This window comes from Rhipicephalus microplus, chromosome 1, assembly GCF_043290135.1.
Source record: "Rhipicephalus microplus isolate Deutch F79 chromosome 1, USDA_Rmic, whole genome shotgun sequence".
In the NCBI taxonomy this organism is placed as follows: domain Eukaryota; kingdom Metazoa; phylum Arthropoda; class Arachnida; order Ixodida; family Ixodidae; genus Rhipicephalus; species Rhipicephalus microplus.
This window is the reverse complement of record NC_134700.1, coordinates 215,161,431-215,175,456: the sequence shown is the minus strand read 5'-3', so window position 1 is coordinate 215,175,456 and position 14,026 is coordinate 215,161,431. Positions and strand designations below refer to the sequence as shown.

Here is a 14,026-nt window from a genome sequence, read left to right as displayed (position 1 = left end):
GCCATCCGCGCAGAACGCAGTAATGAGCCCTGGAGCCACGGAGGCTGACGGAAATTCAGGCCGGACCCGGCACAGGCACTGCAGTAGGGTCGTATTCCCCGAACCAACAAAAGGTGCTCTGCTGCTCCCCCATGCCACAAATCTGAAGGGTGCGCGCGGATTGTTGCCACCGTACACTCTCACACTGTCTGTAGACAACAAGGCGCCGCCCGGTCCTCGTGTTTGCGCTGGGGGGCCCGTGAGAACAGTAGAAATAATCCTTCCAGGTACTCCACTCCGGAATGCCTATTCGTTACACCGAAGGTTTTCTTTTCCTTTTTTATGCTTGGTTTAAGAAACAAGCGAAAACATCTTGAAAGGACCGGGGTTCAGTCCGTGTTTGCGGGGACGTCACACCTCATACAGAATCGTATTCATGTAAGCCATGTCCCCGATACGCGAGACAGAAAGAAGCACCTTATTTTTCATCTCCAATCAGCAGCCACTTATTTATATTTGGGATGGGAAGAATGGGATGTGTTCCCGGAAATGAGTCTGGAGCTGCATTCTCCCCATGGCCCTGGAGGCGAACCAGGAGGGACCTGGCGAACGAGCGCGCCTGACATCCGAGCCACGTGGAAGCAGCTCGTCTTTCCGGCGCGTTGTCTGGCGGCGGGGGTGCTGTTATGCCTGCGAGTTCACACCGAACGTTCATGCCTCTGAAAAAGGCAATCTGAGTCAAGGCCAGCACGCGAGCCCGCCTGACGCGAACAACTCAACGGCGTCATCACGCGGCGGTGCCTTTCTGCCGCGCACGCACAGTGAGTCACCTCTTCCCATGGGCCCGTCGAAGCAATCGGCGCCTTCCTGTCTGGCGAGTCTTACGCAATGCGTGGCGGCGTCACTCGTCCTTGGGTGCAGCCACGTGCAGTGGCTCCGGATTTGATGAGAATGACGCGGCCCAGCGGCGACCCCATTGGATGATTCTGACCTCACGGCCAGCGGCGCTTCTGGTTGGACATTTGGTTACTCAAAGAATCCACCCGGTGCATATAAAAAAAAGCCCTGCGGCGCGTCGCGAGCAGTTGACTTGTGTGACAGTGAAGAGAGCTCGGCTCTTCCGAGTCTCTAAACTGTCGGCCCCTGTGCCGAATTTGTAACGCCTCTATTTCTTTGCTGTACATAAACCTTGTTAACTCACCGTCGTCTCGTCCGCTCGTCTATCAGCTCTGCGCAGAAGCAGTTGCGAGCTGAGAAACCTATGCTACCAAACGGCTGGTGACCGTGTCGGCAAAGATCGGAGCTGTGGCGCCTTCGGGACCGTGTTGGCATCGCCGTCTTTCGTAACAATGGTGACAGCGGAGGGATTTCGTGGCGCTCTTCGTAACGTCATCGGAGGCGCGCTTCGTAACAGCACCCAAAAATTAATTATTGCCATCTCAAACCCGAACTATGCAAAACGGATACCGGAGTAAGCACAGAGCATCGGATCCGAGACATCGCGGAACGAAGTTTCAGTACTAAGTGGTCCCATCAAAATGCAGCCCGTCCATGGATGGAGATAGTTTCGTACGTAATGTGAAAAAGCCGGGTTAAGCCGTTGCACAATCAAGGAGTGCAGTCGGAAGGTGTAGCTAGATAACGAGTGCGCTAGAGACGAACATTGTGGCGGTACAGCGCAGACAACGGGGCAGAGAACCAACAAACAGCCTTCGTCTCGTCTCGTGACTGCGCAGTTCTGCCACCCATCTCAGAAGAACCTTCGCACAGGGCGAACTTTGAGCAACGTCGGTGTCTCTTTGGGAACTACGTTTTGCAACGCGGAAGGCTGATGCGGGGCGGTTGTGTGAACGGAACACAATGATTCGGAGGAGCCTCCGACCGCCGTGCAGACTAAGCCCCGTATTCACAAACGCTCCTTCACTCAAGCGCTCTCCACGACTCGAAAAAGTCGATGGAAGCACCGTCTCTTGGCCGAACATGTCACTGCATATCAGCAATATTCTGCAGTGATTCTTGAGAAGCTCAGCGTCAATTTCAGTCGAGCAGCGGCGTAGTGCTCAACTAACTCGAGTGAAGGATGGAATTCGAGTCGAGGAGCGTTTCTGAATACGGGGGTAAGCCCCTGGAGGCGTCACTCGCCTCTTGCGTTGCGGCCGTGCATGCAAGAACGGAAGCTGCACGCATGCAGTCACGCGACAGCTCTCCGGACAATCCCATTACAGCGAAACTACTTCGACGATCGGAACACGTGCTGCTGTTCCCGGCCAAAAAAACAGATTATTTTGGAAAAATCATAACGCACGTATGCTACACCGAAGTAAAAAAAAAGCGAACATTTAAGGCCTCATTTTTCTTTATCAGACACAATATTAATAGGAACTAACAGACGTCAGTGTAACATTACGGACCTCTCGTTGCCTGAGACAGTAAAATAGACAGTTATAGTATACCAGGCTTACCGGGCGTACCGTGATAGCGGGATCGAAGTGCGCGTGCGCATTTACGTACGTTAACCCGTACATTATCGGTTATCCCGTTAACCCGTACATTATCGTTAACCCTCCCTTTATCGGATAGTATGAACTTTTTTTTCCCTTTTCACAAATAAATATTTTCCTACACATAGTTTATATTTTCATTTTCTAAGCCTCGGCTAGTTTAGTAGAACTCGTTGGCTTATATTGACAAGTGGTGTATCTGCAGTGTTATACAAAAAGTAAGTGCGGAAGTAATAATGGTTACGCATTTCGGCAAGATCAACCAACTAGCCGCTAGGCCTAATCGCGGATACGTTTGCGTGAACTAGCGTTCAGCCGCTATTTACATTTATTTATTTACTAGCCGCTAGGCCTAATCGCGGATACGTTTGCGTGAACTAGCGTTCAGCCGCTATTTACAGACCCCCCCCCCCCCCGCAACTATTTTGTATGTTCTGTACTGTCTTCTATGTTTTGTACCTCACATGTCCAAACGTACATATAGGGTGATTGAACTTTGAACACTACCGTGACCACCAAAAGAACAACAAACCCAAATCTGGCGATGACCCTGGCGACAGCAAAAGAGCACATGCAGGGGAGCAAAAGGGCGGCCGTACCAGCGCCCCTCGAAGAGAGAGAGAGAGCTAAAGGTGACCTTGGCGGCAAAAATAGCCGCAGCTTGCGGCGAGGGAGAGCAAACACCCTGCAAAGCACTTTTTCTCCCACCGACGAAAGAGGGAATAGCGGCTCCGCAAACCGAATCACACCGCACATATCACGAGTTCCGCATTTTCCAAAGACAACGGGCGATAACATACGTGCAGGGAGATTGCAGAGGGAAAGCGAGCAAAAACCACCCTACTGAGGCGGCATGAAATTATTTCATTAAACCGTAAAGACAAGTAAATGACGTAGTTGTAGATGAATTCCTAGCACAAGCGAGCAAAAACCACCCTACTGAGGCGGCATGAAATTATTTCATTAAAGCGTAAAGACAAGTAAATGACGTAGTTGTAGATGAATTCCTAGAACACCGGAACATTATTGAGCAACTTGCAGGATAAACTGCCAGCGTGTGCACGGTCAGAGAATGGCCAAATAATGGGACTCGTCCATAAGAGAAGCTGTAAACGGTTTAGTTAGAAGCTCATCTCTCGGCAAACAACTCCACCAAAGCTGCAAGTGCAATAATTCTGTTGGCTTAGTTGGTCTGATTCAGAAGACGTGTTTAAACTGTGCGAAAAACACAACACATCGCAAAGAACTAATATGCACACAAAGGCACACAAGTGCAGCGTGCATGCTTGTTTCTGACATGTTGCCATTTCCATGCAGTTTAAACGAGTATTCTGAAAGCGATAACACCAAAAAGCACGTCTAGAACTCTGCATAATCAATGCATCCAAGTGACTAATCGAAATGTGACGTGTGCAACACTACCTGCATATACAATGCAACGTGCTTGTATTTTAAGTATTGATGCAGTATTCGACTAGTTGCCTTTTTCCATTGTAAAATGGCTCAACCATGGCCTATGGAAAAAACTAGGACCATCTCCTGAATGGAACCCTGATGGGACACAAAGCAGAAGCGTTGCGCACGGGTGTCCCGGGTTGTGCAGCGCTAACGCGGGTGCTGCGGTGAGCACTGTAAGATTCCTTTGAAGCGATGGCTGGCGTACGTCTTGTAGGTGACACGTACAGACATGTTTCAACGCGTACGTTAGACAAGCGTCAAGTATACTGCGCGTGAACCGACGAGTTGACGGTGTAGCGAGCGGCAGTCACGGCAGGTGTTGCGGGCGAACGGACGAAGCGACAGCTGCGGGCGGCAGGTAGAGGGAGTGACGTCAGCGCGCACTGCGAGGGGAGCGTGACGTCAACGCGCAGCAGCGGCGCGTTCGTACGGACAGCGTTACGCAGGCCAGTCAAAGAGCTGCTTCGCATCTAAAAAAATAGAGATGGGTCCAAGGCGCACAGAAATCCTCCACGAAGTGGCTACGGAAATGCCACAATACAGCGAAGAGAGAAATTTGAGTCAGAAACATATCGTGCCGGTATCACAATAAACACCATGAGGCATGTCGTAGTCGTGGGAAATGAGTAAACTAGACTACCTTGTGCCATAATGCATGTATGCAATAATAATCGTTGGGGTTCAACATCCCAAAACGACCATATGATTATGAGGAACCGTAAAGGAGGGCTACGGATATTTCTACCACCTGGCGCTCTTTACTGGGCCCCTTATTCCATGCATACGGTCAAGCATTTTCGCTTTCATCGATAATGCGGCCGCAGTGTTAATGCATCTACGTAACATATATTCTTATGAAATATTTGTATGTATTCATATCAGTGCTCAGAAGCTTATCTAAAATAACAGGACTTCATGCATTTGTAACAGGAGTTTATGCAAATGCATTGCGAGATGATGTAGTGATGTGACAAGGACCACACTTGATCTTTAGGTAATTAGGATAGATGTGCATTGAGCAAAAACGACCCCAAGGTCAGGGGTAAGGATGTCTAATTCTTATACTTAAAGGGGCCTCACAACACTTTTTCAGCATAGTCGGGAAACACTGCCAATCGGTAGTCGAGGCGACCGAGAACACTCAAATCACATTATAGTGCAGCATGTGGCCAGAAAATTACAATTATGAAAGACAGCTTGAAATCGTAGCCTTTTTCTAAAAATGATGATGATCGTCATTCTCATCAGCCTGACTAGACCCACTGAAGGTCAAAGGCCTCTCCAACATTCCACTAGTCAACTCTGTGCTGTGCCTGCTCCTGCCACTTTACACCCACAAACTTTCTACTCTCGTCTGCCCACCTAACTTCCTGTCTTCCCCTCACATGCTTGCCTTCCTTTGGATCCTGTCTATAATCTTTCATGACCATCGGTTATCCTGACTTCGCGCTACGTGCTCTGCCCATGATCATTTCTTCTTGATTTCAACTATGATGCCTTTAACACTTGTTTGTTTCCTGATACACTGTGCCTGCTATCTAAAAATGACACCATTACTTAAATAACCACGTCATATACCCAAATACACAGCCATTGACCGATTTATTTTGAGCATCGTGTGCCGAATTGTTACCGAGGCATAGTTAAATTGTGCTGAAACAGGCATGTGCTCGTGATAACACTGAATGTAAGCCATGTGTTCAAAGAAAAATTGCTCAATGTCATGACACACAGAACTAACTTCTTTCTCGTATTTCATCCCATTCTGCTTGTGTGCAGCTTGCTAGTCCAGACAAGAGAAGAGATAAATCGTGCGTCAAACTTCTGCAACTTGTACGTCAAATCTCTGCAAATTGTGCATCAAGTCTCTGAAACTTTGCTCATACTTGACAAACTAAAATTTCTTCCAGCCGCCAATTCGTGAAGCAATAAACTCCTTTAATGGAGCCATTTGATGGTTACTCATAAAGTGTTGCAAGGCCACTTTTATTTCTTATGTTCAAGGCCTAATGGAAGCCACCTACATACTAAACTCTGTGGTTCACATGCTTACTCGACAAGATGGCAGCAGCCACAACCAGGACTGTCTGGGAGGGTTCAACCAAGAAAGCTCAATTTCAACACTGACAAGCGTGAAAATGCTGTAAACAATATAGAATGGAAATTGTTCCCATCAGTCGGTTTCAATATCACTGTACAGAGAATCGATGTGTAATAATGTTATAATTGTTACAAAGAGTGCAACAAGAAATGAATGCTTTCTCTAGTCAGCAATGCCTTCATACTTGGCCTGTCACTACACAATGCCTGCAAATTTTTTCCCCATGCTGCGACATCACAACGTCATATGTCAAGCGCAGCATTTCTTGGCCAAAACAATACCACATTAAAATATCCATTTCCAAGCATTGAAATTTGACATGCCCTTTGTGTTTAATAGCATGCAGCAGAGTTCGTACACATTGCAATACATATGTCTTGGAATCCCTTTAACAAAAGTCTATAGCAATATACACTTCACATCAGTGCTAATAAATTATGCTAATTAAAAGAAGAAAGAACAGAGTTTGGTAGCAGAAAAAGATCCCACTGCTAGCGAAGCATTTCTGGCAGGTCATGCTAAAACTGAAAGCACTGTCCTCCATGTGCCTAATTTTCTCATGAAATATGGCACATATTTATCATTGTTTCTTCACATACTGTCACAAAAGCTGTGAGTGAATAAGACCAAGTCAACACTCCCCAACACTATTGATTGATTGATTTGTGGGGTTTAACGTCCCAAAACCACCATTTGATTATGAGAGACGCCGTAGTGGAGGGCTCCGGAAATTTTGACCACCTGAGGTTCTTTAACGTGCACCCAAATCTGAGTACACGGGCCTACAACATTTCCGCCTCTATCGGAAATGCAGCCGCCGCAGCCGGGAATCGAACCCGCGACCTTTGGGTCAGCAGCCGAGTACCTTAGCCACTAGACCACCGCGGCGGGGCCTCCCCAACACTATGCATTAGTATATGTGTCAGCACATTTTGTGTTAAAACTGTCTATGAGTTTCTCGAAACCTGACATCGAATTTCCTTCAAGAATGACCCACATATGAGATATGGAGAAGGCCTTCCGTCGAATGACAATGTCAGCTGGCATTTTTTTTTCAGCCCCTTTTCCCACTCCCTCCCTCTCCAACCTTCTTGACCCTGTAGTCCAATCAGGAGTATGTTGTGACTGCAACCAGCTGGCCGAGGTCAGACCCTTTCTCCGAAGCACGAAGCTCTGAAAGGCTGACCGTGCCTGTCAAAGGCCTATTTGGCATTTGCTAATGGGAGCGATTTATTTCAGCTTTGTGATAACATGTTCCCTTTGAATTCATGGACAGTGTCTATCCACCAATTGTTAAAATGGGCGAAAGAGCCAAAGAAAGCCATGCGCTTTGATAATGGAAACAGATAAATATAAAAATATATGATGTCCTTCATACATGTAACATGCCTGGTTTTACGTCCCGAAATCACATTACAATTATAGTGGAGGGCTCCGGAAATTTCAACCATCTGGTGTTTTTTAACGTACGACATTGCACAATACATTGCACACCACCATTTCGCCTCCACCAAAATACGACCGTTGCGGCAGGAATAGAACTAGTGCCCTTCGAATCAGCAGCCGAGCATTGAAACACTGATCCACCATGGCGGACAAAATGCAATGACCTTAAATGGAGCCAAAAAAGTAGCGTAGAGTATCAAAATATGAAACAACTGAGTAGACACCTGCTTGGTTCCCTGACTTTACATGACATTATGGAAAGCTCCATTCTTCTGTTGTTTGACAGACTGACCAATCAAAATAGGAAAAAATGACAACAGTGCGGCAGGCCCCATCACTAGCATAGCTACTCCAATCTCATCTTGATGGGCAAAACATTTTGCTGCTTCGTGCTGAGTAGACGCATATGCAAATATTTTATCAGCAACTTCTGTAAACTATCCGTACATCACGAGTTTGTGTTGGCTGTTATGATCTCTGCCAGTGCTCTCTCCTAGCAAAACTTTTCAAAGGAAAGTGAGAGCAGCTCCTTCACAGGCTTGCATGGGAGTACAAAGGCAGGTGCCCCTGTCGCTGCAGTGATTTTTTTTTTTTTGGTGGTGGTGGGGGGGGAATGATATTTACAACACTGCAGAGAGGTTTTTGCAATACCTATGAAGCCTTTGTTGAAAAATTTGTCGATGTGGTGCTACGTGAAGGCACTTTTTCAAGTTCACGGCTATATTCACAGAAAAACTTCTTAGGGTCCCACCTCACTCAGTGCTCTCTGAAACAGTCTGGCTGCTATAAGATCATCTCCAAATAATTAACTGAAGAAGCCCAAACAAGCTTTACAGCCATCATATAAATTTTTGTCAGCACTACTTTAAGTAATTGTCTTGATGCTATACTTCTTGAAAGAATTTTACTAGTTTGATAGCATTATTTTGCATCTTTGAGAAACTTTGTTTAGGGGCCCTAAATTTATAAAATGAGTTTGCTTAACAGTGATAGGAAAAAATTAACATTTTACTTTTCCTTTTAATAATAGAAACTACAATGCATATTAGGGCAATGCAAAGGGCTTTTTATGTTTGGCAACTTTTGCAAAGGGATACTAGGGAAGCTTATCAGAGTGGGGTTGCAGTATCTTCACAACATAATGCAAGTTTCACTCATCTAAGAACAACAAACCAGCCCTGAGCAAGTGCTGTAAAAACTCGTGATGCCATAGTGCACTCATGCTAGTAACTTGAGCCGGCTTCACATCAACTGCATCAATGGGCATGCTTCAGACTGTTTATTTTATAAGATCTGCTGTGCATGTCTAGAGGCATTTTTCTTGACTGCTTCCAATTTTAAGCAGTTTAAGTATAAAAAGATATTGCCTGTTATTATGTGGACATCATATTACAATAATGATAATTTTTGTTAACAGAAAGTTTTGCATAAACAGAAAATTTTAATGCTTGAGGTTTCTATGGTATGAAATGTTCATTTCTTTCAACAATGCTATAGAGATACCACACCATTAACCTCGCTTCTGTGAGAAGCATTACGCTGTCTTCAAACTTTGGCCCTCTGCTGATTTAAAAAAAAGCTTTCATTTTGGTAACAGTAATCAATGATGTGATCTATTGAAGCCATTTTCACACAGCTACTAGAGATCAAACCATGTTTTGGGGTAATAAATGAGTCCTTTGAAGCAGTTATCAGTCCTAGATTTTTCTAATGAAGTGCGTCTAATGTAGAGCAGTTGTACCATGTTCAAGGAAATAGATATATGTATATATTAGATGCACATTTATCAAATTCTAAAAGATGACATTAACTAAATACGCTTCATTTTCTAATGTGCTTCATGTCACGCCACTGGTGCAAGGTAAGACTGAATTATAGAGATAGAATCAATAATTCTTTTTGCAATTCAAAGAGAATTAGAATACTTAAATTGTATCTGTAAATCGCAGAAACTGCTGTGATTATTACGCCCCCTGCTGCAAAGCCTTGGTGCAACGCAAATGAGTCGTTCAGACTGTTACACATAATCCTCTGTTGTTTTTAGGCTCACCGAAATTAATGCTTGAATTTGTCTGCAATCACTGAACTCGTCTGCCTAATTGTAAGTTCATTACAAAGTAGGGGAGGAGTCAACGGTGAAGAGCTACGCTGCTTTTGCAACAGCCAGTCCAAATACGTTGAGCCACAGTGCATCCGTGCACTAACGTTTGCAGCACATGTTTTGTGTAGACAACTAACGTTGGCAGCACATGTTTTGTGTAGACAACTTTGTTGTCACTGCAGGTAAAAAAATACTGATAAAATATATGAAAAATGTTTTATGGCATTCTCCTCGTTACCACTCCATGACTACACACACTGACAGGTAAGCTTAATGCTGCAGCAAGGAAAACAGGTACAATGAGAATTGCTTGTCAGTTTCTACGAACTAATCAGCATAACATTCACACCCTAGATGGTAAAGAAAACTTGGCACACAAACATTCCATAGCCGAAAAAACACTGGTCAATCCCTTTAAGCGCTAAACAGAGAAGTGACACGAAATTTAGAAATTTTAGTATTTATACTGTAAATAAGAACAAGCTTTTAAAAGCCCTAGAAGTAGTGTCCTGGCATCTTATAACCCATTGAATACATTTTTAACAGTACTACGCTGGAAAAACACTACAGGTTTCCATGTCGATCATGTCGGTTTGGGTGACGTGTCAAGACAGCCTAACTTAGGTCCAAGTCACGTGATGACAGCAAATCATAATTCCCTAGCAGTACTCCTGCTGTCAGTTGTATGTGGCGCATGTAAACGAGTGAGTTGTGCCCAACGACTTGACAGCAATTTTGGCTGCATGCAGGGCACAGAGTTCACAAGTCCACCGAACTTTGTTCACTGATCATGATAAATGTCCTCTGCAGTGGGTGCGACATGCATACGCTGGGCAACGAAAACTTTAGATAGATATGTGGGGTTTAACGTCCCAAAACTACCATATGATTATGAGAGACGCCGTAGTGGAGGGCTCCGGAAATTTTCACCACCTGGGGTTCTTTAACGTGCACCCAAATCTGAGCACACGGGCCAACGAAAACTTTAAAACTAAAGAAATATTTCATGCATGCTTTCTAGCTTCGGTGTGTGTAGGAAGTAAACAATGCATGCCAAGAAAACTAAAAATCTCTCTTTTGTGGAGCCTCAAGAGTGCATTTGTAGTCCTTTAACAGTAAAGAGAAAAATTCATTAACCACAATTATTTCAAAAAATTAATTGTGGGCAGAAAAATCGGGATGACTGCACGTGCGAGACTGTGCAGGCCGATAAAAGAAACACCGTCTCTGGTCGGGCGTAACGCTTGAGAATAGTCCTGTGGCGGTTTGGTGCCCCATTTTTAACACCATTTCTAGAGGCTCAACAATGCCAGACTACAAAAATATACAAATTAGCTTTAAGCAGCGAGGGTGAAAAATGCTCGAACTGAACACAAAACACTGCCTTCTGTAGCTTAATAAGAATAAAAACTTATGATGCGGTACGCAAGGATTAATAAATTAATTGTGCGTAACGATGAGCAACGGTACATTGTAAGCAGGTTCTCGGCACGAAATCGCGAAGCTTCACATGCCGCCACACTGGGCCTCGACGGTGTAGCGATGCCGAAATTAACTGTACGCGTGTTGGATCCGTAACGGGACATTGCAGTGAGACACTCTGCAGCTCAAAATAGTGTAAACGCTTCAGGTGTTTCGTTCTTAAGCCACACTCCCAGTCGCAGCTCAGCAGAAGCCCAGCTACAAGTTAACGGTTCGCAGCCGGAAATTTTCCGCTACGACGGCTGCGTCAGATGAACGCGAGCGGCGCGGCAGCAAGGAAGATGTGATTACTCGAACGAAAATGTCTCAAAAACACCGACGGTTGAAAAATGAAATTTTATTCCTTAACGCACGTCGCATCTTATCGTGAGCACTTAGAAAAGTAATAAACTCTAGGTGACCCATGAACTACGAAAGTAATCGAACCTAGCAGTGATCGCTTCGCTAACAGTTTCATAAGCAACCAACATTTACGTACAGACTTCGACAGCTTACACAGTCGTCGTGGAGCCTAGACACTACATTTAGATGAAAGCGTACTGCAACAAGCGCAAACGCGAAGAGGCCTGTACTCCTTGAGAAAGGTCAACACAGTCCGTGGCTCTTCACCACGGCGGTAGTTAGGAAGGTGGGGGGGGGGGGGGGGGGTCTTCTAGATTTTTCGTGCACGAAACCCTAAAGCGCGGAAGCTAAGCAGAAAGCAGCGAGACCGAAACCAGCAATTGATTTGTAAGCCCACATGAACTGCAGCGTGAAACTGTTAAACTTGTCGTCTGTATCTGCTAAACATAAACACTCGGGCACATCGAAAGTTGCTTTTTCTTTTATTCCTGCTTTGGCGGAATGGCGTCAAGAGCTCGGCCGCAAAAGCGCGACACATTGCCCAAAAAACCGTTGCCGCTGGCCTATATAATCGCTTTGTCTTTATCACAGTTAGCCGTTACCCTCAAATTTATAGAAGGCTCATAAGAATAGTTTCCAAGTCTCAGTCGCAGCCACAGCTAAGCCTATCATGCACTCGATCCGTTGAACAGACAGGCTGTCTGCTAATCTTCATAGAGTACGAACGACAGGCACTCGTAGGAAGCTGCCAAAGCCTCAGATAAACGATATGGCAAGTGTAGCAGGCGCAACGAAAGTGAGAAAAGGAGGACTCACTCGATATTCCTCAAAATCCGACATTTCCCCATCGAATTAGTGACCAAAACAAGGCGAGAAAAAAAAGGCAACTGAACACCGCTTGAAACGGCGACCACTGCGCCCCCTGCCACTTTACGTCACAAGGCGTTGCGTCACAGAATTGTGACAATATGAGTCTCTATCAAGAGTCTGCGCCGAAAGTTAGCACCTCCTGACCTCATTAGGCGAAACAAATTATCTGAGGCGGGATATGTGCAATCAACTGCATAATGAGTGTTGCACATGTTATTCATACATGTTAGATGGGTGATATAAGTAGTTGAAATGAATAGTCGATGCACAGACAAAAGTAACAAGTTAAGAGAAGTGTGAAGACAGGTTCATCCTGCGCTACGCTTCAGAACAGCACTTGCGTAATTGATTTATAACAAAAAGAGAATGACGATACTGTCGTAAAAACATTTCAACGAACTAAATGGTTAACTTGTACTGGTGCTGCTATCTATGAGACAATTGACAATTTACCACAACAACAACACCGTCCGAAAATATTAGTTTTATTTATAAACTACTAGATGGCGTCACATGTTATGTTGATAAAAATTAAATTATTTTGACATAATTAGGCTTAGCTGGAGTTTATTATTTCATGGACAAAGGAGCTTTTGTTTCTTTCGTTTTATTTCCGTGATGTGCCTTCTCAAATGCTGTAGTGCTAGTTGGGAGATAATTTAGACTCCAACCAAAAGTTTCGAAGAAACCCGACGTTTCGGAACCGACTTGGTTCGTTCCTCAGGGGAGGGGTGACTGCGGAGCACGACCAACTGTACTTCTGCCCTGCCCAGCTGGCAGTGGTCTACAGAGCTGCCTGCGCCGGCTCAGATTCCGAACTTCACCACTTAGAGAGCGCTTCAGTTATCCGGAGTGGCGCACCGCCCGATCTAAAGGGTACAGCCATATACATTTATCTATTGCGAACCAAGACATATCGGGCCAAATACGAAGGAGCAAACAAGGCATGCAGTGCGTGTGGAGAGGAAGAGAAAGCTGCCGAACACTTGATTATGTTCTGTAAAGGGCTTCACCCTATAGTTCAGGATGATGGCGAAGAGTTTTTCAAAGCACTGGGGTTTAGGGAAAGGAAGGGCAAAATAGACTTTAAGCGGGTAGAATTAACTAGAAGGAGGTTATTTAATTGGTTGCTAAAGTCAAGGCATGAGTGAAAACCAAACCCTTCACTCATCATCCCTTCAAACCCTTCAAGTACGAGTCCTCAACCTAACTTTGTAAAGAAAAAAAATAAATCTAGTTTTTGATTCACTAAGTATTACGGCTTGGTGGCGTTAGCCACCGCCCAATCTAAAGGGTACAGCCATAATAATCCATTTATCCATTCTAAGCGCCGGTCACTCCATGGCGCCGGTGGATGCATAAGAATTCATAGGTTACCGCCAACGTTACTAGAAACAGTATCTAGTAACGTTGGGTTACCGCCGGTTTGAGAAGAGTTTCATCACGCATTGAGTAAATGTGGCAGGTATTTTTTGGCAGGTATGTGGCAGGTATTTTATTTCGTGTGACTTTGTGAATCTTCTTTTGCCTTTTAGTTGAGATTTCAGTGCATTATTTTTCAAATAGAACCGCAAATTACAGTGGCTAGAATAGGAAAGTGTGATGAACGCGCTGGCTAGCGCGTAACGCCCTGAGAGGAAACCGCCAGATGGCGCTGGCACATGTTTGCACGTGCCACATGTTTGCATGTTTGCACGTGAAACCTCTGGGTTCGGGGCACAGTAGGTGGAAAGGAAACGTGGCTAG

At 45.0% G+C, this 14,026-nt stretch overlaps 1 protein-coding gene across 2 annotated transcripts in view; it reads right to left on the bottom strand.

Annotated features, from left to right (window-relative positions):
• The window catches only part of Su(var)2-10 (E3 SUMO-protein ligase Su(var)2-10), a 128,277-nt gene extending 115,900 nt beyond the window's left edge, over positions 1-12,377 (bottom strand). For both annotated transcript variants that reach the window (XM_075891306.1, XM_075891308.1), the window contains exon 1: positions 12,227-12,377. In XM_075891306.1, the coding sequence (XP_075747421.1) occupies positions 12,227-12,250 (24 nt within the window). In that variant the 5' untranslated portion in view covers positions 12,251-12,377. The remainder of the gene's footprint in view (positions 1-12,226) is intronic.
• Between the last annotated feature and the right edge of the window lie 1,649 nt (positions 12,378-14,026).